The 20,090-nt window shown below is 40.6% G+C and overlaps 2 protein-coding genes across 3 annotated transcripts; one reads left to right on the top strand and one right to left on the bottom strand.

Annotated features, from left to right (window-relative positions):
* Nucleotides 1-529: 529 nt before the first annotated feature.
* On the bottom strand, nt 530-7,920 carry lnp1 (leukemia NUP98 fusion partner 1). Of its 2 annotated transcripts, none has more exons than XM_034880845.1 (4): nt 7,367-7,920; nt 3,810-4,055; nt 2,561-2,659; nt 530-1,066 (listed from the first exon to the last, which is right to left on the bottom strand). In XM_034880845.1, exons 1-4 carry the CDS (start codon nt 7,547-7,549, stop codon nt 959-961), a joined length of 636 nt encoding a protein of 211 aa, XP_034736736.1. In that variant the 5' UTR covers nt 7,550-7,920; the 3' UTR covers nt 530-958. The 2 variants fall into 2 exon arrangements, with proteins under 2 accessions (XP_034736736.1, XP_034736735.1); XM_034880844.1 differs by lacking the exon at nt 530-1,066 and adding an exon at nt 1,772-2,308.
* A 2,627-nt stretch (nt 7,921-10,547) lies between these two features.
* Nucleotides 10,548-19,534, top strand: tomm70a (translocase of outer mitochondrial membrane 70 homolog A (S. cerevisiae)). The gene is made up of 12 exons (XM_034880800.1): nt 10,548-10,862; nt 12,177-12,350; nt 13,842-13,968; nt 14,057-14,166; nt 14,264-14,412; nt 14,974-15,181; nt 16,018-16,152; nt 16,926-17,033; nt 17,202-17,318; nt 17,468-17,565; nt 17,663-17,785; nt 17,862-19,534. The coding sequence occupies exons 1-12, from the start codon at nt 10,629-10,631 to the stop codon at nt 18,013-18,015; spliced, it is 1,737 nt and encodes a 578-aa protein (XP_034736691.1). The 5' UTR covers nt 10,548-10,628; the 3' UTR covers nt 18,016-19,534.
* Nucleotides 19,535-20,090: the final 556 nt, after the last annotated feature.

Genomic DNA, 20,090 nt, shown 5'->3' with positions numbered 1-20,090 from the left:
ATAACTTTCTAATCTTATATTACTATATACTGTATATTTAGAGTGTAAGACACCACCAAATTACAAATTCTCTCTTATTAAGTGGCCCCCGAGTCTTGCATCGCCAGACCTTCCCCCACAGTGCTGCACAGGAGGGTCTGGCTAGTCCACACAGCATTCCGGGATGGGAGCAAAACGTTTCTTGGCATTTCGTCTCGAGTGGGCTAAGCTCTGGACGGAGCCACTGTACCTCGGCCCAAATAGTCTCAGGAAGGAAGTTGTTATGGTCGAACATGTGTGCGTTCAAAGGTTGTTTTAGGTGTGAACAGAAAACTCCAATTGGACAGAGTCTAGCTAGCTGTCTGGATTTAGCCTGCAGAGATCTGAGGACCAGGTAACCATAGTCCTCAGATTGGACAGATAGTCTAGCTAGCTGTCTGGATTTACCCTGCAGAGACCTGAGGACCAGGTAACCATAGTCCTCAGATTGGACAGATAGTCTAGCTAGCTGTCTGGATTTACCCTGCAGAGATCTGAGGACCAGGTAACCATAGTCCTCAGATTGGACAGATAGTCCAGCTATCTGTCTGGATTTACCCTGCAGAAGTGAGCACCAGGTAACCATAGTCATCAAAAATCAGCCGCAGGTGAGTGAGCCAACGCAGAGACAGAGGACGGGGACAGACATCTGGCTGAAAAGAGTGACATCTGGCAGATTTTCCAATGGCACCAGAGCAATCCCAGAAGTGGAACGTTGTTCCTATAGACTAGGGCCCCCCTAACTCTCATACAGCACCCCCCCAGACAGAGGATGATCTGAAATCTTCTCATCAAGTACAGGTTTGAGGAAATCCACACGGGTAGACCAAGGAGCAGCGGATTCATGCAGAACGACCAAAGTGTAGTGGACCTCTGGGGGGAGAGGGGATCAGTGGGTCTCATTGACATGCAGGCATGGCAGGTTTATGTACAAGGACCGTTATGGGACTTTGATGTGGGACGAAGACCAATAGAAGGGCTTCGGCATGTACACGTGGACACAGCATGTGGGACACGTCTGTTTTTTCCACAGCCACTGCTCCATGCACTGAAACACATTTTAAACGAGTTCATTATCTGCTGTTTGTTTATGATTTCTGCAGGTATTGATTTTCCTTAAGCATATGCACAACAGGATAAACTTGATTGTCCATTCACTGTATTCCTGAAGGTGTGCCGTCACAAAAGAGTCCAAGCCATTTCCTCTGGTATAAGAAAGTCATAAAGCAGGTAAATCAAAGGACATTCAATACTAACAACACTAAACACTTATGACTGAATACAAAAACACAAATCATTTTGGACTTCATTAATGCAACTCTGCAATCATTCAAAATGACTAGTCATGAATAGTCACAAGTTACAGGAAACAGCAAACAAATCACAACCTTGAAAAATTAATTCAAGTTACTTTATATCTTTTTTTAACAACTTTTCACACTATCAACATTATTTTGTTGTTCTGCTGGCTTTTTAAATGTGGTAAAAGTACAGTATTCTCCATGTGTGATAATAAGTTGATGAATAACCAGAAAGATATTATCTAGATTGTGACCCAGTTACAACCTGTGCATCATAACTGAACATAAACTACCATTACATGACCTGTGTCCAACTTGACATGCTTTTCATAATAATATAAAGCAAATATTTTATACATCTCATTTATAAAAGAGGCACATATTCTTTGCCAGTGTTCAAGTAGCATATACTTCAATATGGCAGTCGGTAAATAAAAGCTAACACAAGCAGCAAACTATAAGCACTGGTACGTTTTTTAAATCAAATATTACCTAAGGTTTTTCCTAATAAGAATTTCCAAAAATTGAACAAAAAAAAACATTCAAAAATGTATATGTTTTATTTTTGAATGTTTTTACAAGTATGATTCCTAGATCCTCCTAAATTAGGCCTTTAACACTGAGGAGAAAGAGTGGTAATCACTCCAAAGCAGACAAAGCGAAGGGGCCCACAGGACAGCTTTACAGGATCAGGTCAGCTATAGTCACGGCCCTGAGATTTTAACTCTTGAACGCCACACCATGTAGATCCTGATGTTTGGCCCGTGGGTGCAAAATCCTCTATTTTTACACCGTGAGTCACCTCTTCCCATGGACTGATATCAGCGATGTCTACGCAGGGAAAGTTGACGGCGGGGGGTGTGCGGCTCCTTCACCATGGAGATTGGCCCGTCTGCTGAATACCTCCTCTCATCCGAGAGTCTCCTCACCTCACAAGCTGCTGCTTCACTGCCGCTGCGGGGCCGACACTGCTCCAACCTCTGAGCCGCCTTCAGCACCCACCAAACGGAGACATCATGATCAGTTAAGGCCTCAGCTGCTAGAGTGCTCCATGCTTCCAACACAGATAGGTTTCAGGTGCAGGCTGATTGTTTTCAGACCACTCCATGCATGTCCAGGAATGAGCTCCCATGCACCCTGGGTTTGGTATTTGACATGCTAGGATTGGAGTGAACAAGTGAACACGCAATGGGAAGGGAAACATGGTGGGGGGACAAACGTGCAGTGGGAAGATGTTTTACCTCTTTGTGGAAGCGGTGTGCACAGTGCAGCTCTTGAACTCCGCCACCACCCTTCTGCATGTCATTGTAACAGATTAGGCACAACTTGTCATCACCATTCTGGCAAAAAAAGAGTCAGTTTAATTTTTAAAGCTCAACCTCTGACCAAAATCAATTGTAGGACTACAGTAATTAAAGATACATTGTGGTGTATTAAATCCAGGTCTGTGCCATCTTAACGTGGGCAGTGTGTGCAGATAGGCGGTGTTTGGCTGCCCACCGTGGCTCTGAGATCAGCTGATGTCCACCGGATGAGGCAAAATGCTGCTCAACTCCGTGGGGAGCAGCAACACGAAGAAAGGCCAAACAGCCCACACTGCCCACACTAAGATGACACAGAGCTGGTTTAAAATCTGCATAAGTATAATTTACTGTTAAAAAAGTGAAGGGCTAATAGATATGAAGCTTGAAGTTGATATTGATGACCAAACACAAATGCACAATCCAGCTTTTATTTTCAAAGTTTTGTTGGATTTTTCTCCAGAATTTCTCCAAATTATGTAATGTAACATTTTTAAATGCAAAAAACCCACAAATGCAAAATACTTAATTGATCAGGCCCTTTCTTAAAATGTGAACTGTCTGTACAGTAGTATCACCAAAGATGCAGTGCACTTTACAACGAATAATATGAGTTTAATTATTGTTTATTGTTAAAAGGATCCCCACTAAATTTGGACGAGCTAATCTTCCTGGGATCCACATGGTTCTGTCATGCCCATGATAACGTCAGCATACTTAGGTAATACACCTATTTAGGCTCTCTAAGAGCTCTACTAAAAGTTATGCTTCACAATACCCTATTACATTGATATATTCTTGGTATAAACTGTATTATACTATTCCATATGGTATCCATATTATAAATCATATCACACTGATGTTATATTGCTGTATAATATAACATATAATGTCATGCCTTACACTCCATTATACTATATATCATACTTGTTTTGTTGTTTTGCTGCACTATGCCTATGCTGTATACTTTTGTACTGTATAATGATATTATGACACCTTAAACAATCTCATTACCCTCACCATTTCATAATGTACCCTATTATGCAATACTATGTTAATATGTGACATTGACCAGTGCAATATATTCTATTCTCTTCAGACTCTATTCCTACCACTGTCACTTTTCTGTATTTATCTTTGCTGTAAAAATTGCTTACATTTTTATTAGCTTCATAAAATTTCTACTCACCACGGACATGGTCCTCTTATCACGGAGAAAAAGTCTCTTCTGGAAAGACTCTGTGAGCTCAGGGATGGTGGTGATGCGGTTCTCAGGGACGGCGGACTTGGAGTGGCTGTTGTCGTCTGAGAAGGTACAGCGAGCTCTCTGGTGAGGCCGGACCTCCCCCTTCTCCTCTCGCGTCTTGATGTGGCCCGGACTGGCGGTCAATGTCGCTGCGTGGAACCTGTTCAACTTCATGGCATCTAACTGGGACTGTGGAGCACACAGAGGTGGACAATAAGTCCTAAATCTCAACTCAAAGGGAAACAATAGTGTCCTATTTCTATGTTTCCCTTTAGAGCTGAAAATTTGAAGAGCAACTGTGAGATAGACAGACAGGCAGGCAGACAGACAGGCAGAAAGACAGACAGATGGACAGACTCAGACTTAAAGAGAGACAGACAGAAAGTTAGTCAAGCAACCATGCTGAGATTTTGTATGAGAATTAAATTAATTACCCCTAAATTTCTTAAGTAACATGTTTGCAAAGCACATGATTGTAGCACCTGATTATAGTTGGCCTCTCAACCCAGTTCATTGATTTACATGATTACACCTATATGTTACAAAACAGATACGTTGAGGATACCCTGGATGGTAAATACTGTATTATAAAAGTAAGGGTTAATTAAGAATATTCCAGGGATGTGTCACACTACATTGGTATAACATTTCAGTGGAATTGTACCTTTTACATACATACATGTACCTGTACAGTGTCATATGACGAATAGAACTGATTGATTGCTTGATTTCAATAAAATTCAGGGTACTAACACGAGACCTGACGAGATCTTGACTCCTACATTTCCCAGAGTGCACCTCAGTAGCATCTTTTAGTAAGATCCTCCCTTCCTAGTAAAGGTCCACCTCTTTCCTTAATTTGTCACGCAGATATTATTTAAAAACTCTAAAGTCTCCAAGCTAAATCTAACATATGTGTAAAATCAGTGAAGTGTCCCTTTAAGAATTCAATTAGAAGAAAAAGCTTAGCTCCACATACAGCATCTAAAAAGATTGCATTACATTACACATCTATGTACTTGTGGATTAATAAAATGGTCATTTGCTTCGTCCATTCACTGGATTAAATGCTTTTAATGTTTTTCTCCTTTTTTTCAACACTTTATCAATGTATGTCACTTTTTTTTGACGTTTTCAACACTACATGACACTAACTTATTAACTTTAGTTTTACAGTTATTTCTGAAATTTATGGCCAATAAACCTCATTTATATGAAATTATACCTAATGTTTGAGTTAGAAAAGCAGAAATTAGGAATTATTGAGACTAAAATGAAAGGAATGGATGTTGATGATAATCACAGACTGGAATATGTCAACTTTTACTCAATACTATTTCAAAAACACTTCAATTGTTTTCTCCAAATTCTATGAAATTGGATAAGACACCAGAAAATTCATAAAAGTAGAGATTTGTACTTGCCAAAGAGCATTGTGTGGAATCAGTCATGTTATTTTGGGGAATTAAAAAGAACAGGGATACAGAAACACTGGTCAGTTTGACCCGAGGACAACACAAGGGTTAAAAAGACACTCTGATTGTCAGCTGAGCTGCAGCCATCACCACCTAGAGGCCAATCTCTATGAGTATGTGTCCTCATAAACCTTATCAGCTGCTTGTGTTTCACTTCACCTGTAAAACAACTTAGACCAAGGAATACAACTGAAGCCCTCCAGATGGAAACAAAGTATAACTCTTATCCTACAAGAATATGCCACAAAACTGCTTTTATGAAAAAAACGTAAGAAAGCACACACACACAATGTTGCTTGTCCCTCACAAGTCCCTTAAGTGTACAGGGTATATGTCTACATTTTAGTCCACACCCACCTTTTCTAAACTGCCCTTGACCCTACTGACTGTATGTGCCACAACCATGCTGTTATGTAGCTGGTATTGACCTTTGACCTCCCTATGACAGGAAGCAAGTTATAAGTCAATTCTCTTATGGCAATGAATAAAGAAGTGCACTGTTCTATGCAGTAAATGTCCTATATTTGCATAAGAGCTCTTACGTGTAACAGTCCACAACTAAACATGGTTGAATGCTCTTATTACTTTGCATAAACACACATTTATCTGTGCATATGTGTGTTTGTGTGTTTAAGTGTGTGGTGGGGAAGCGTCATATACTTGTGCATCAGCAAACCTTATTTATGTAAGGCTGGTGGAGGCAAATTCCAGGTCAGAACTAGGGCTGGGTTCAAATAATCTATTATCCAATACAAATCGATCTCTGATTGAGTGATCTAATATTGATTCATAAAATATAGAAATCAGTCTTTTAATATATGTCTTTTCAACATGGATGTATAAATAAAAACTAGGTGGTCAATTCTTGATGTAAACATTAACCTGGTGCATTATAGAATAATATGTGAGGGTTGCTTCTTGCTTGTACAATTTACAGCACAAGTTCTCTGAGAATCTCTTTAATATTCAGAAAAACTGGTATGGTAACTGAAAGGCTCCTATCCTGATTGATATTGAATCAAATCCAAAATTTGCTCAAATTGGGACCTTGTGAATTAGAATCAAATAAATTTGGGGAATCTTCGCCCTAGTCAGAAGTGTCATTGGTATCATTTGGCTGTTTTCCAATACCGGTGCTAAAACAATACCGCCGGTGCCGGAATGGTGCCTGATTCACAACTTTTATAAAAATAAAAAAAGAGCACAAAATGACAGTCTTTGACATTACTGAACGGCTTGCTTAATGCCAAGGGCATTTGATCAATTTTAAATGATTTATTTTAGTGCCACTTAATTTCACCAAAATGAGGCACCGAAATCTGCTTTGCCATTCCAATGGTATAGGAACTGGTGCCAATGGTTTATGTTCCCAACCCTAGTCAGAAAAAACCCTACAACTAAACACTTTAACAGACCTACAGCTCCCATATGTATATATATTATTTATAACTTTGTGTATAACTTTATGTTACAGTCTCAAGGTCCAGATAAAAAAAGTACACTTAACACATTACAAGAGGGACACAAACACACAAACATAAATACATGCAGACATACTGACTCCCACAAATTACATAAAGGGAACATACAAAACAAACAAACATACATCCATACATATATACATACAGACATGAGAATATTAATAATGTACATGTGGTAATAATAATTAACAGAGGTACAGATGTGTGTTCCAGAGTTTGGAGGTATCATTAAGTGCAGGGTTGGTTATGGCAGTTAGGGTTAGGTTCATTATTTGACTCTGCTAATTGGCATTTGAATTTGTACATAAACATATGGTCTTTACATAAGTCTATATCTCCACACAGACATGTTAGATTTTGATTAGTGAAGGTACAGTTTTTTTGTTGTAGGGTTTATTTTCAAAGACATTGGTATTAACAAGTTTACATCAGTTTAACGGTGGTGCCGTGGTCACTAAAGCAACTGTGTTGCTGCTGTTTATATGTCAATGCAAACACATATTATACACTGAACAAAGTGACGTGCAATGCTGGTGGTCCTTACCACAGTCGGGAGGGATGCTCTTCGATCACCGTGTGTTTTTGCAGATCTTCTGAAACTGTGTTTCCTCTCTCTGGAGTGTCCACATTCTGCCCCGTGACCCCAGTAACTACTCATCCATTTTGTGAAGTTACCATCATCATCATCGTCGTCGACCATGAGGGAAGGCAGGAGCCTGAGAGACATGATGGGAGTTGTGCAGGGAGCCTCTTGGTGTAGCAAGTCCGAGGACAACCAACAGAAGTGTGATCCCAGCAGAGTGGTACAGAGGGTAAAAACACTGCTGAGCTGACCTACTAAGCCTCTGGCTGACTTGCTGCTCTACTACACAACACTGTCCCACGGGGCTCAGGGAACTGACTTCACTTCAATCCCTCTGGAACCCTCAAGCACTTTAGTAGTCTTATTCTTGGATGAGCCCAAAATGAACTGCAGTCTTTAAATGTGTGAGTCCTCTATAATCTATTTAACGTAAGCATGGAGGTGATGGGAATAAACAGGGAGGCAGAAGGCAGAGAGGAGCAGCCAGTATTTTGGAACTGGGGGGGGATGTGAACACTGCTTTTAATCTTTCCATTACAGTCATGGGCCTGGGGGTAGACAACTGAAACTCCAATTTCCCCATACTTTCCACTCATCAAACCTGTCAATAATGATAGAGGGCAGGCTACCCTGTCTACCGCTGTGCACTGTGAGCCTGGGGCTTGGTAATACAGGACAGAGAGAGAGCATATCTTTTCATATTACACTGACCACTACTTTCATCATATTTGATTTATATTTCCCTTTTTTATCTATTTGTTTCAAAATTGTCCTTGGGGATATAAGAGAAATTCAACTGTGTGTGCACAATACAGCAACTGGAAAAGCAACATCGGCACAACCCAAACTATTCAGGAGCACACATTTAATGACGTTGTACCAGACAATAGGTTTACGTTTTCCACCAAAGCCTATACATGTCATTAGTTCACTTTTGATACTATGCCTTACTGTTTCACACATAAGACACAGTTTACACTATAAAAATATTCAGTATATTCAGGTGAGAAAATCTTACTCTAAAAAACAGATGTTTTGTATATACTGTATATACATAAAACATATTATTTATTCCACACTAACCCTTACCCTAATGAATTTAAGAGAGAACATATTTGACCAGGATTAAATATGCAACATGCTCTGAAAATGAAGCACAGTGTGCACTGAACATGCTATTTAGTGTACCTGTGTAGTCCTATATAATTGTAAATATACTGTATGTAGCCTACAGTAAGTATTAGTAAGATAACCACTTTTCAAAGTTTTTTTTGCTTCATGTTTTTAGCTTGGTTTCCAAGTAGAGGCATAGAGGGATTTTTAAAAATGAATTTGCACTTGAACATGAACAAAATCTTCCTTCACACCTAGACAAAACCGAAAGGATCAAAAGGCTACTAATCATCTCAGAGAGGAGGACTGATCTGGGAGAGCACCTTAATGAGACATTCATGCTGCCTTTTCATTAACCTCAGATCAAGATTAAACTTAATCTGTTGTTTTTCCAATGGCTCCCGGCCTGTTAAGGTCCCAGCTGAACACAAATGACCAGATGCTCTTTAGAAGGGTGAAACGTTGGGGGGGCTAACATTTATAGGGACTGAGAAATAACAAAGTGGTTTAACATGTTTTAAGTTACAGTGTTGTAGACAAGAGGATCACAAATCCTATTAACTACAACCAATTCAACTTGTTTTGGATTTAGTATGTGCCATCAATAAGACCGTGAATAAAAAACCAACAACAAACTGCATGAATAAAATGCACTCTGCATGAGCCGCTCAAGATAATCTGGTTCAATGATCTGGATAATTTGGGGTGTACTATGCTGTGCTAACAATAGCAGGCCCGTGTTACAGGAATAACAGACAGAGTCAGGAATAGCTAGAAGATCAGACATCCTTAGTGTAACTTCTGTCTGTAGCCCCACTTACCCCTCTTTAAAGCAACAATATCAGCAGGGTCATTGAAGAGACATGCACCACAAATGGACTATAGAAGGTTGTTGTGTCTCATCACGTGTTGAAGTTTGCTGTACTGGCAAAATTGATTTTATTACTTTTCAAAACAAGCTAATGCGTCAGTGATGGATTATTCTGAGAGCAGCAACATGTTTTAAGCTACTCTAGCAGGACAGTTTAAAATGTACTATTTGTACATACTGTATTAATAATTTAGCATAAATCTGAAACTCTGTTTATTATGTACAAAAATGTTGCTTTTTGATTTGGTGCAAATGCAGAAACATAATAAAATAACAAGCGCCCAATTGTTCAGTTGCAGGATAATTGACAGCCTGTCCTTAATTACAGAACACCACATGTAGGGATTGTTGTCCCATCAAAGGTCTACGTTGCTGCCATTAAAGGGTCTTCATGACACCGGCTTCCCTCTGAACACAGCTGACTTTTAACTGTTGATTGAGTAGTCAGGCAGACAGACCAGCACAAGGCTTTAAAATGGGACAGACAGGTGACTGAACTTGGCAAAGAGACAAACACACACACACATATACACACCAAAAATTAACTTAATTAATCGTTTTCATATATTACAAAAAACATAAAAACACAAATTGTTGATCCCAAATTTTGAGTCTGTCTTTCAGAAAGGTGAGGAAATTAGAATGAAGTTTAAATCATTCAAATCACACATGACTGGCTGTCAAATTGCCTTATTATATGTAAAACAGGGATTCAATCAAATAATCTGTGCGATATACCTTGTATCCAGTTGAAATTATAGAAAGGGAAAATGTATAATCCATTTGTTAGGTTGTTTACCTGTGTGCTTTGCATTATTGAACAAGAAAAGCAGGTAGATCAGCGTGTTGCCTTCAGGAGCCTTCCTGAGCTTTATGTTCACTAACGTGCATATTAAATCGGATAGACTAAATATATTCCCCATGTGTGAACGTGCATGAGTGACGCACAGTTCAAACTCACTTAACACTATATAGCCTCCTATGACTGAGACTATAATGCAGCATTGGCACAATCCCAGAGAACTATTAAAAAGGTCTGCTGTGGATCAGACTTTTCAGCATAGTTTATGTTTGGACTACAAATGCTTCTGCGGTACTACAATTACACACAGGCTCGCGGCTTTCCGGCAGCATCCCATGATTCCTCGGTGCGTCTGTGACCTCGCGGAGCACAGGAAGAAGAAGCTCACGCTGTCTGGTGCTGCTGGTACTGGCTGCTAACTTGCTCGGTTGTACATCATGGCTGCTTCTAAGCCAGTCGAGCCACAGTCCGGGACTGGACTACCCCGCTGGCAGCTGGCACTTTTAGTCGGGACTCCTATAGTGCTGGGAGTGGGGGCGGTCTACCTGTGGAACCGCAGCAGGACGAACGAAAGGAAAGGGACCGGGGAGCGGAAAACACCAGAAGGCAGCGCGAGCCCCGTGCAGGGCCAAGACGGCGCGACTCCAGCCGGCCTCGAGCAGGAGAACATGGTAACGTTACGGTTCCCTAAAAACTGCTCTTTCCTCTTAAGTTAATGTAACATTCCCCACATTAGCATTATCGGCCTTGGTGCAGTGCGTCCACTTATCTAAATGAACGTGTCATTGCCGTAACAGCGGCGTCCGTCAAGGACACCTAACGTTACCGACACTGTCAGTGACAGCTCCCTTCACCAGGGCAAGGCCGACACAACCGGCTCATCGCTGCTGGATTAGCCGACGTTAATGGCTACTTGCTGGGTTGACCAGCCCGGTTAGCATGAGTGACATCAATGTATGCAGCTGGTTATACACTGAAATGCATTCGGGAACAAAATGGCAAGAACTAAGCATGGCTTTGCAGTTGCATGTCATGTTTTGGGCATGCTAGCTAACGTTATCTTCTTAGAAAGTCAAGAGGGCGGGGATGGCTGGGACTTGAGCCTGTTTTAGGCAGACTCAATTTGATTAGATAGTATAATGCTGGAGGTGGCTGGCTGCCTGTCACCTTGTTCAGTCAGTGTGGGTGCCATGCATGGCCGTGGGTAACGTTAATGTGCACGAACGCTAGCTAGCCATTGTAGCCTGTATTACTCGTCAGAGTCTACCTTTTTGGAGGGATTGTACTCTACCAGAGCATTTTCAACAAAATTTAAGCTACAATCGGCTAAAGTATAACTAAACTGACATCTACCCAGCCTTAATTTACTCACAGGTATATTATTATTGTCGTTGTTATTATTAATATTAAGAGGTGTCTTTGGACCCGCATACTCTCAAGTCCCTCCTGCATTCACTAAAGAGATAAAGAGATGACAGATGTACATGTATAGGTTTGCTCCCTAATGTTATAAAATATGTAATTACGAGAAAAAGCTTAATTAGTACGAGGTTAACTCCAAATTAAGAAAACTATATTGTAAGTATGAATCCATTATGTCATAATTGTGAGAAAGGGAAACTGTTTTTAACAGATGTCACTCTTTGACAAAACAGACAGGATTTGTTTTAGGCCATAGAGCATTGTGCTGGCATGGTCATTCATTTCAAACATTTACCTCGAGATACTTCGACATGCTGACAGGAGTCCAGGATTGAACCGCCAACCTTGGGATTATTGGATGACCCCTCTACCTCTTGAGTCACACTTGCCCAGATAGTTAGCAATTTTGGCTTGTTCAGTTGCACAGCCTATTGCCGTGTGAGATGCTATGAGAGAACATAATTACCTAGTCTTTAGTCCCTGTAATCCTTAAACCAGTCCACTGAGTTCATTTTGGGGGACCATTTAATCAATAAATCTCATATTTTCTCTTTCTCATTTAGAGCCCGTTGGATCGGGCCCAAGCAGCAAAGAACAAGGGCAACAAGTACTTCAAGGCTGGCAAGTATGAGAACGCCATCCAGTGCTACACAGAGGCTATTGCTCTCTGCCCAACAGAGAAAAAGACTGATTTGTCAACATTTTACCAGAACAGAGCAGCAGCCTACGAACAACAGGTTGGCAACACTTTGTTTTAAATATGTGCAGAGATTGTTGTTAACATAAGAGACCCACCAACAATAAAAAAAGCTACATTTTAAATCTCTTCATCTTCATTTTTTTCTGAAGGAAACGAAAATTTCTCAATATCGTGTCTTTCTCTTGTGTGACATTCATTGTTTTGCAGAAATTAACAGTATACTATGATGTCCTGCTTACAAGTATGTTGCAGTATGGCACATGTTCCTTTCTAAATGTCCCCAGGTGTTGTAGATTGAAAAGTTAATCATTCTTGCTCTACATTGAACTTAGAAAATACCTGAACAGGATTCCGTGCACGCTAACTTCTTCCCACAACCTAAAGCCAGATGAGATTCTGCGGAACAGGAACATGCTTGAACCCAGTTTTTAAACAGAGTCAGGCCTATTTATATTGTAACTTAATGTCACTTTTTTTTTAAAGATTATTTTTTGGGGCATTTTAGGCCTTTAATGGACAGGACAGCTGAAGTTGTGAAAGGGGAGAGAGAGGGGGAGTGACATGCAGCAAAGGGCCGCAGGCTGGATTTGAACCCGGGCCGGCTGCGTCGAGGACTAAACCTCTATACATGGGCACCCGCTCTACCAACTGAGCTATCTGGGTGCCCCTTAATGTCACTTTTAACTTTCTGTTTAATAAATGAAATGAGATGGCATGCCTCTGCAGCTAACAGTTGTACTCATCTTTGGTCAGTGTGTAGCACACTCTATGCAAAGCAACGTTCTCAAATTTTTCCACCCTCATGTTTGATTTAAAGTTTTCCTCATGGTCGCCCAGATAGCTCAGTTGGTAGAGCGGGAGGCCATATGTAGAGGCAAACGCGGCGAGGAGCAAACCTCTATGTATGCTGCAAGTTGGAGAATTTTGACTCTGACCTGCGCCCCTTTGCTGCATGTCGTCCCCCCACTCTCTCCCCTTTCACGTCTTCAGCTGTCCTGTCAATAAAGGCCTAAATTGCCCACAAAAAAAGTTTTTCTCACTAGGGTAAATGCATTAGCTCTCCACATTATTATTCTATTAAGCAAATGTGAGAGATGTAAGGTTTTTTAGGACGTCTATCCCCCGCTAATATGCAGTCCCTGTCCCTGGTCAGGCTTTTACAAAAACAACCACAGCAACAGTCAGTCTATTAAATTCTCAAAGAATAAAATCAAATAAAGACAGAATTTACTGAAAGTTAGTGTTGCTAAAGGACACCATTAGTGCTCACATCTCTGTTGTTTTAGCCATAGTTTGGCTTTTGTATTAAACACTTAATACAAACACCCTAGTTCATAAAGGGTAACGTTGAAACGTTGATAGAGAATCTGTTTAAAGATTAGTTAGATAGTCTTCAGATGTCATGTTCACTATAGTTCTCTAGGTCCACTTCAAAGCCTTCTCTGGGTAGTGGACAGTCCTCTGGACCACTGTGTATTCCAATGCAGATACATTTTGGAAAATAACCAGCCGAAAACTATCATTTCAGATGAAATGGACAGAAGTGGTCCAGGACTGCTCGCAGGCTGTGGGAATGAATCCACGCTATATCAAGGCTCTGTTCAGGAGGGCCAAAGCTCTGGAAAAACTAGACAACAAGAAGGAGTGCCTAGAAGGTAAGACACTCCTTTCTTTAAAAGTGTTCTTTTACAAGTCAAAATTAAAATGTTTGGCAACCTGTTTTGTCCCCTGTGTATCCTCCAGACGTCACAGCGGTGTGTATTCTTGAGGCCTTCCAGAACCAACAGAGCATGCTGCTAGCAGACAAAGTGCTGAAACAGTTGGGAAAAGAGAAGGCCAAAGATAAATACAAGGTATTTGTCCACTGTAGAGGCATTTGATTCAGTTTTAGTTCTCTTAATTGTAACATCAGTTCTCAGTTCTGTTTTCTTTTAAACCCCTCTCCTGTAGAACCGTGAACCGATGATGCCCTCTCCTCAGTTCATCAAATCCTACTTTAGCTCGTTCACGGATGACATCATCTCACAGGCCCTGCTGAAGGGGGAGAAGAAAGATGAAGACATGGACAAGGAGGGCGAGGCAGCCGACATCACTGAGAGGTCAGAGAATGTATGCTCATTGGTACGGAGGAGCTGGTGGCACAGGGTGAGATGGTGGAAATGTTTCACAAGGATCATTGTCCCTGTGTTGAATTGATTGGGAGAATTAAAAAAAGTAACCTTTTTGTTTTTAATAATTATGCAGCCTTTTGACTTTCACTTGCTGACGGTTTTAGTGTCTAAATCTGAGTATAAGGAGATGTACAAAACAGGACAGTGGGTGTAAAACGTACCCGTATGTCAGGGGTCAAATATTACATGTGATTAAACAAGTACTTAAAAGAGACATAAGTAAGTTCCAAAGTTGGAGGAGAGATTTCAGGTGCCTCTGGATCCGGAGTTAAATTCCTGTTATTTCACGGTTGAAGCACGTTTACGGCTGAATCCTCGGTGCAAAGGATAACTGTGTTGAATCATCTGAACACCGAGCTTATGATTCGATTACATAGGCGTTATGTGGACGCTAAAGATTAACATTACCTCCCACTTCACAACTTGGTTGTTTGTAGAACTGAATTACTTTTCCCTGATCTGTTTTTTTAATCTTTTTCTCCTCTTTAGCTGTGGCTACCTGAAGGCTAAGCAGTACATGGAGGAGGAGAACTACGACAAAATCATCAGTGAATGCACCAAGGAGATTGAGTCAGGTGGCCGATACACTGCAGAGGCCCTGCTACTGCGTGCTACATTCTACCTGCTGATTGGTAACGCTACTGCTGCTCAGCCTGATTTGGACCGGGTGATCAACATGCAGGACGCCAATGTGAAGGTACGGTCTGTTTATTTGATCAGCCCGTTCTTACCAAGAATACCAAGGCAGTTTAAGTACTGGGATAGTGGACTAGTAAGAAGGGACTACAAACGTATTGTATGTCCTATTGCTAACTTCTGGTAGCCTAAGTTAAGGTTCAGATGTATCAGCCGTTTATCCTTGGGATTTGAGTAAATGTACTGTGCAATACTAGACTGGGTGAACACAACCACGGGAACCAATCACAAACTGGCTTTTCCACCTGGCGCGCTATCGGCGGGTTTAACGCGATGACAATAGAGAAGCAACGGCCAATGAGCGACGGCAAGCAGCTTTTTATTTACATTCAACATGGCCGCTACCAAAGCGCAGCAGCCTTCTCTTAATACGTCCATGGCAGCAACCCGTTGATGCCGCTGTCTGCTAAGTACGTCACCCTGGCCGTTGGTCTGATTGGTTGAGGGAATAGACAGTGGAGTCATTTGAACGATGCTTGTCAATCACGCCTCTTGTGCAGCAGAAAATCCAGAGCAGACTCCCCAGACTAATGTTCAATCTTAGGAGATTGAGCTTGGTTTGGTTTAGGGCTGCACGGTATGAGAAAAATATCCAATTGCGATTATTTTTGACTGATATTGAGATTGCAGTTTGCAGACAGTTGGCCTGACAAAAAACAGAGAAATCCGAAGAAAAATGCCCAAAAGAGGCATGGAGTGGAACACACTGAATCAGTCTAGACTTTAATTCATCCATTTTCTCCCGGTTTATTAAATGATTTGTAATCCTACACAAAGACGTGCTTTACTTTTGAACCTGACAGGTTCTCAGTCTGTACTATGGTTTAATTTTTACAGCTACGAGCCAATGCTTTGATCAAGCGGGGAAGCATGTACATGCAGCAGCAGCAGCCTATGCTCTCTACACAAGATTTCAACATGGCGGCCCAGATTGACACCCAAAACCCAGATGTCTATCACCACAGGGGTCAGGTAAGAGTGTGGTTAAATTGTTAAGCCCTGTTCTAATGTGGTTTTAATATTGGCCCTGAGTGAGCCAATCCCAAGTGGACAGTTGACCTGGCCGTAGAATGTCTTCACATGCATCTCTGAGGGACCACTGTGATGAGATATCACTTCTGGGGATTGACCGATTATGGATTTTTTTTTTAGTGCCGATACCGATTTTCTTTTCATCAGTCTTAGCCAACGACCGATACGGACCGCCGATATTTGGTGCCGATACTGTTTTTGCTCCCTAAATTCACATCATTAAACTTTGAACCCTGCAACACTGGATTTGTTTTTGGAATCTGCTCTGCCATTTCTTTAAAAATGATAAACACAGTGTCACTTCTGCAATCATCTACAGTGCAGTGCTGTGCAGTCCAGCAACACAGAGCTGCCTGTGGACGCCTATCTGGAAATAATGCCCGGGAAAACGGGAAAATCGGCAAACGCAGCAGCCGCGTATCGGCCAATACACATATCTACACAAATAACAGCCAGATATAACGGCCGGCCGATAACTAGTAACATGTGGTGTGGGTGATCAGATCTCTATGGATCTCCAATGCCTCCTGGGTGTCTTCTTCACAGCTGTATTTAGAGCCGTCTACTTGTGATCATATCACTCAGACAGATGTTAATGTCTGCCTTCAACATTTAACGTTTGTTAACTGATTGACTGTTGTTTGACAAACACTAAGTTAATGTTTGAAATGTCTTGCAATAGTGCTCCATCTAAAGTCTCTATTTCCTTTCAGCTGAAAATCCTTCTGGACCAGGTGGATGAGGCGGTGGGAGACTTTGATGAGTGCATCCTGCTCAGGCCCGACTCTGCTCTCGCACAGGCTCAGAAATGCTTCGCTCTTGTAAGTTCCAGATAAAGATCATTAAAAAAGCAAGAGTGCCATTATCTAAGCTGTCTAATACATAACTGCATTTTCATTTTAACCAGTTCTTCTGCCAGTATCATTAATGGCTGCTACAACTCGAGATCAGCTACTGACTTTTTTTCTTTTCTTTTTTGTGCTCTACAGTACAGACAAGCATATACTGGAAACAACCCGTCACAAGTGCAGACGGCCATGGACGGTTTTGAGGATGTCATCAGAAGGTTCCCCAAGTGTGCTGAGGGCTACGCTCTTTATGCCCAGGTATAGAATCCCAAACTTGATTTTCTATTTACACATCAATGGGTGCTTTAGTGCTCATTTGCTTTGCCCATTTTCTGTTTGAGTTAGACAGAAAATAGCAGCTATAGGTCTTATTGATGTGTTCAACACGTCCGTTGTGAATTTTTCAGGCTCTGACTGACCAGCAGCAGTTTGGAAAAGCAGACGAGATGTATGACAAGTGCATTGAACTGGAACCAGACAACGCAACCACATATGTCCACAAGGGGTAGGCATTTTCCCTTTTGGGTAGGCCTGTTGTTAATATAACATGTGATTTGTATGCGTAATTATCCTCAGTTAATAAGAATTCAATTTATGTCCAGTTTGTTACAGCTTCAATGGAAACAAGACCTTGACTTGGGTCTAGAGCTCATCAGTAAGGCCATTGAAATTGACAACAAATGTGACTTTGCCTATGAAACTATGGGAACCATTGAAGTTCAAAGGTGAGATAAATCATTTTTTTCACTTTTCACATAAGAACACTTCTTGCAGAAATCATAACAAGTATTTTCTTTCCAGGGGAAATCTGGACAGGGCAATCGAAATGTTCAACAAGGCAATTAACCTAGCCAAGTCTGAGATGGAGATGGCCCACTTGTACTCGTTATGTGATGCAGCATACGCCCAGACCGAAGTGGCAAGGAAGTACGGGCTGAAACCTCCAACACTGTAACGTCTCTGCCAATCCATCGCCAAGCTCAATTTTCATTGCTGAACCTAACTGTGGTTATATGCAACTGTCTGACTTGCTTAAAAAAAGAAAAGGAAAAAAGAAAAGAGTACTGGATTATGAAACAAAAAAGGAAGAGCCCTGAATATATATACTGTGTTTACATCAAATTAATGGGTTTATTGAGAAGGATTTCTATTCACAATCGAGCCACGGCTATGATCCAGGCTTCTGTTTGACTTGGTTTGTCACGGTGGGGGCTCTTAACTGACACAGCCCTTTTCTGACACTCAATTCAACCAGATCATTGTCATCAAACCTTTTTACTGCTCAGAATAAAGAGAAAGAAATTGCAATCTACAGAGAAAAACATACATGAATGGCCACCTATACCTGTCTAAATTAATAGTAACTATGTGAAACGTAAGTGAACTGAGATGTGTGCAGTCTGTCGAACCAATTACTGACTTTAAAGCTTTTGTGACACTTAAAATCTACAGAATATACTGTGAGAGCTTTATGTAGTTCTAATGGACTGTTCACATTGTTAATTTATGCTGATCTAAAGTGTTGTCTCTAATCACACACTATCAGTTCTGAATGCAAGGTTAAAAGTTCAGTCAAATGTGTTAATGTCTGTGTTTGTTATGCTGGAATTGATCCTACGGATACTGGGCCATAGAGAGGTTTAGTTTAGCATCCGGAAATGTTTTTTGTTTTTTTTAATTATGGGATTGCCTGTTTTCTTTCTTTTTTATATACTTTGTGCAGCATGTTCACTTTATAAATAAATGTAAATGCAATGCTCGTGCTGTCTTGAACACTAGGATAACCCCAACTATAAGAGACTTTTGGCAAAACACTTTTGATTAGAAAAACTTAACCAACATCTTTTGGTTTTTTGAAAATGTTATTTTTGAATAGTCTTTAGTATAAGAAGATGTCACAAGGGATTGGGCTTTTCAGTGGTTTACTTTAATCAAACCTGATTTATTTTCTATTTTATTGTAAAAAGATTATTTTTCATGCTACATTACAGCTTACGACAGAGTAACCTTACAACAGTTGTTTTATTTTTTCTGTCCTTTTCAAATTCTATTCTCACAACCCAAGCCTTATTGTTTCTAACCCTCATGCAGCCCTGATAATATCTTGGTCCAATGTATGATATGGTACTCAAGTAAAAATAAAATTAGCCAGCACTGCTGAATGTTTGGAGTGTTTTCAACTTTTAGAAAACTAAATTCTAAATGTTCTGTGACATTAATTTATCTAGCAGCAGTTATGGCTACATTTTATTGAATGTGTGGTAATACCAAGGAACCAAATCCTGCATTCCAGCTGTAGCTGGTGAGGACTTAAACTTACAGAAACAAACTGGAGAAACTGATGTAACCGTCAGCAGGTACCCACAAAATTATGTCTGTCTAATAGAAAAGACACTGACATTCTTCATCAGTGATATGTATGGTGACCAAAGTAAAAGAGAAAATGAATCCTAATAAAGTTATTATTCCTGGAATGAATCTCACCTTTCTCGGGCATTTTGTTATTTAAAAGTAAATCTAGGTGCAATAAAATAAGTACATTTTCACATGTTACAGTAAGAACACCACATGTAAGTTAATGATGGCTGAATTTCATTTAGCCACGCCTGTTTTTGGGTCTTGGGTAAGTCACTGTCACACTTAAATATAACAGCCATCCTTAATGGTAATAGTCACAACTGCTTTTTCAACTATGACAAGTGCTTTGAAAAGTGCTTATCAAATTGTCATGTGTTCAGACAAAAAAAGTAAATGGTAACACCAGGTTTGTTGTTGTAATGTTTAAAGATACAACTTAGTCAGCATATGTTGATACTGACTTTAGTAAATGCTCTCTGCTCTCCAAAACCATAAACACATTAGAAACAGGGCCTGCAGGAATGTCTAGGAAACTGTCTAAAAACTGGTGTTGAGGCTGTAAACAGTACACAAGAACCAGTCCCGGCAGCACCTACTGGCTCATTAAAAAGAAAGATTTCATATTAATAGAGGTAATACTTAGCCTATGTCAAATGTAGCAAATCTCACTAA

This window comes from Etheostoma cragini, chromosome 9 (genome assembly GCF_013103735.1).
Source record: "Etheostoma cragini isolate CJK2018 chromosome 9, CSU_Ecrag_1.0, whole genome shotgun sequence".
NCBI classification, from domain to species: Eukaryota; Metazoa; Chordata; class Actinopteri; order Perciformes; family Percidae; genus Etheostoma; species Etheostoma cragini.
Note: the sequence above shows the minus strand (reverse complement) of the source record. Positions and strands in the feature narration are given on the sequence as shown.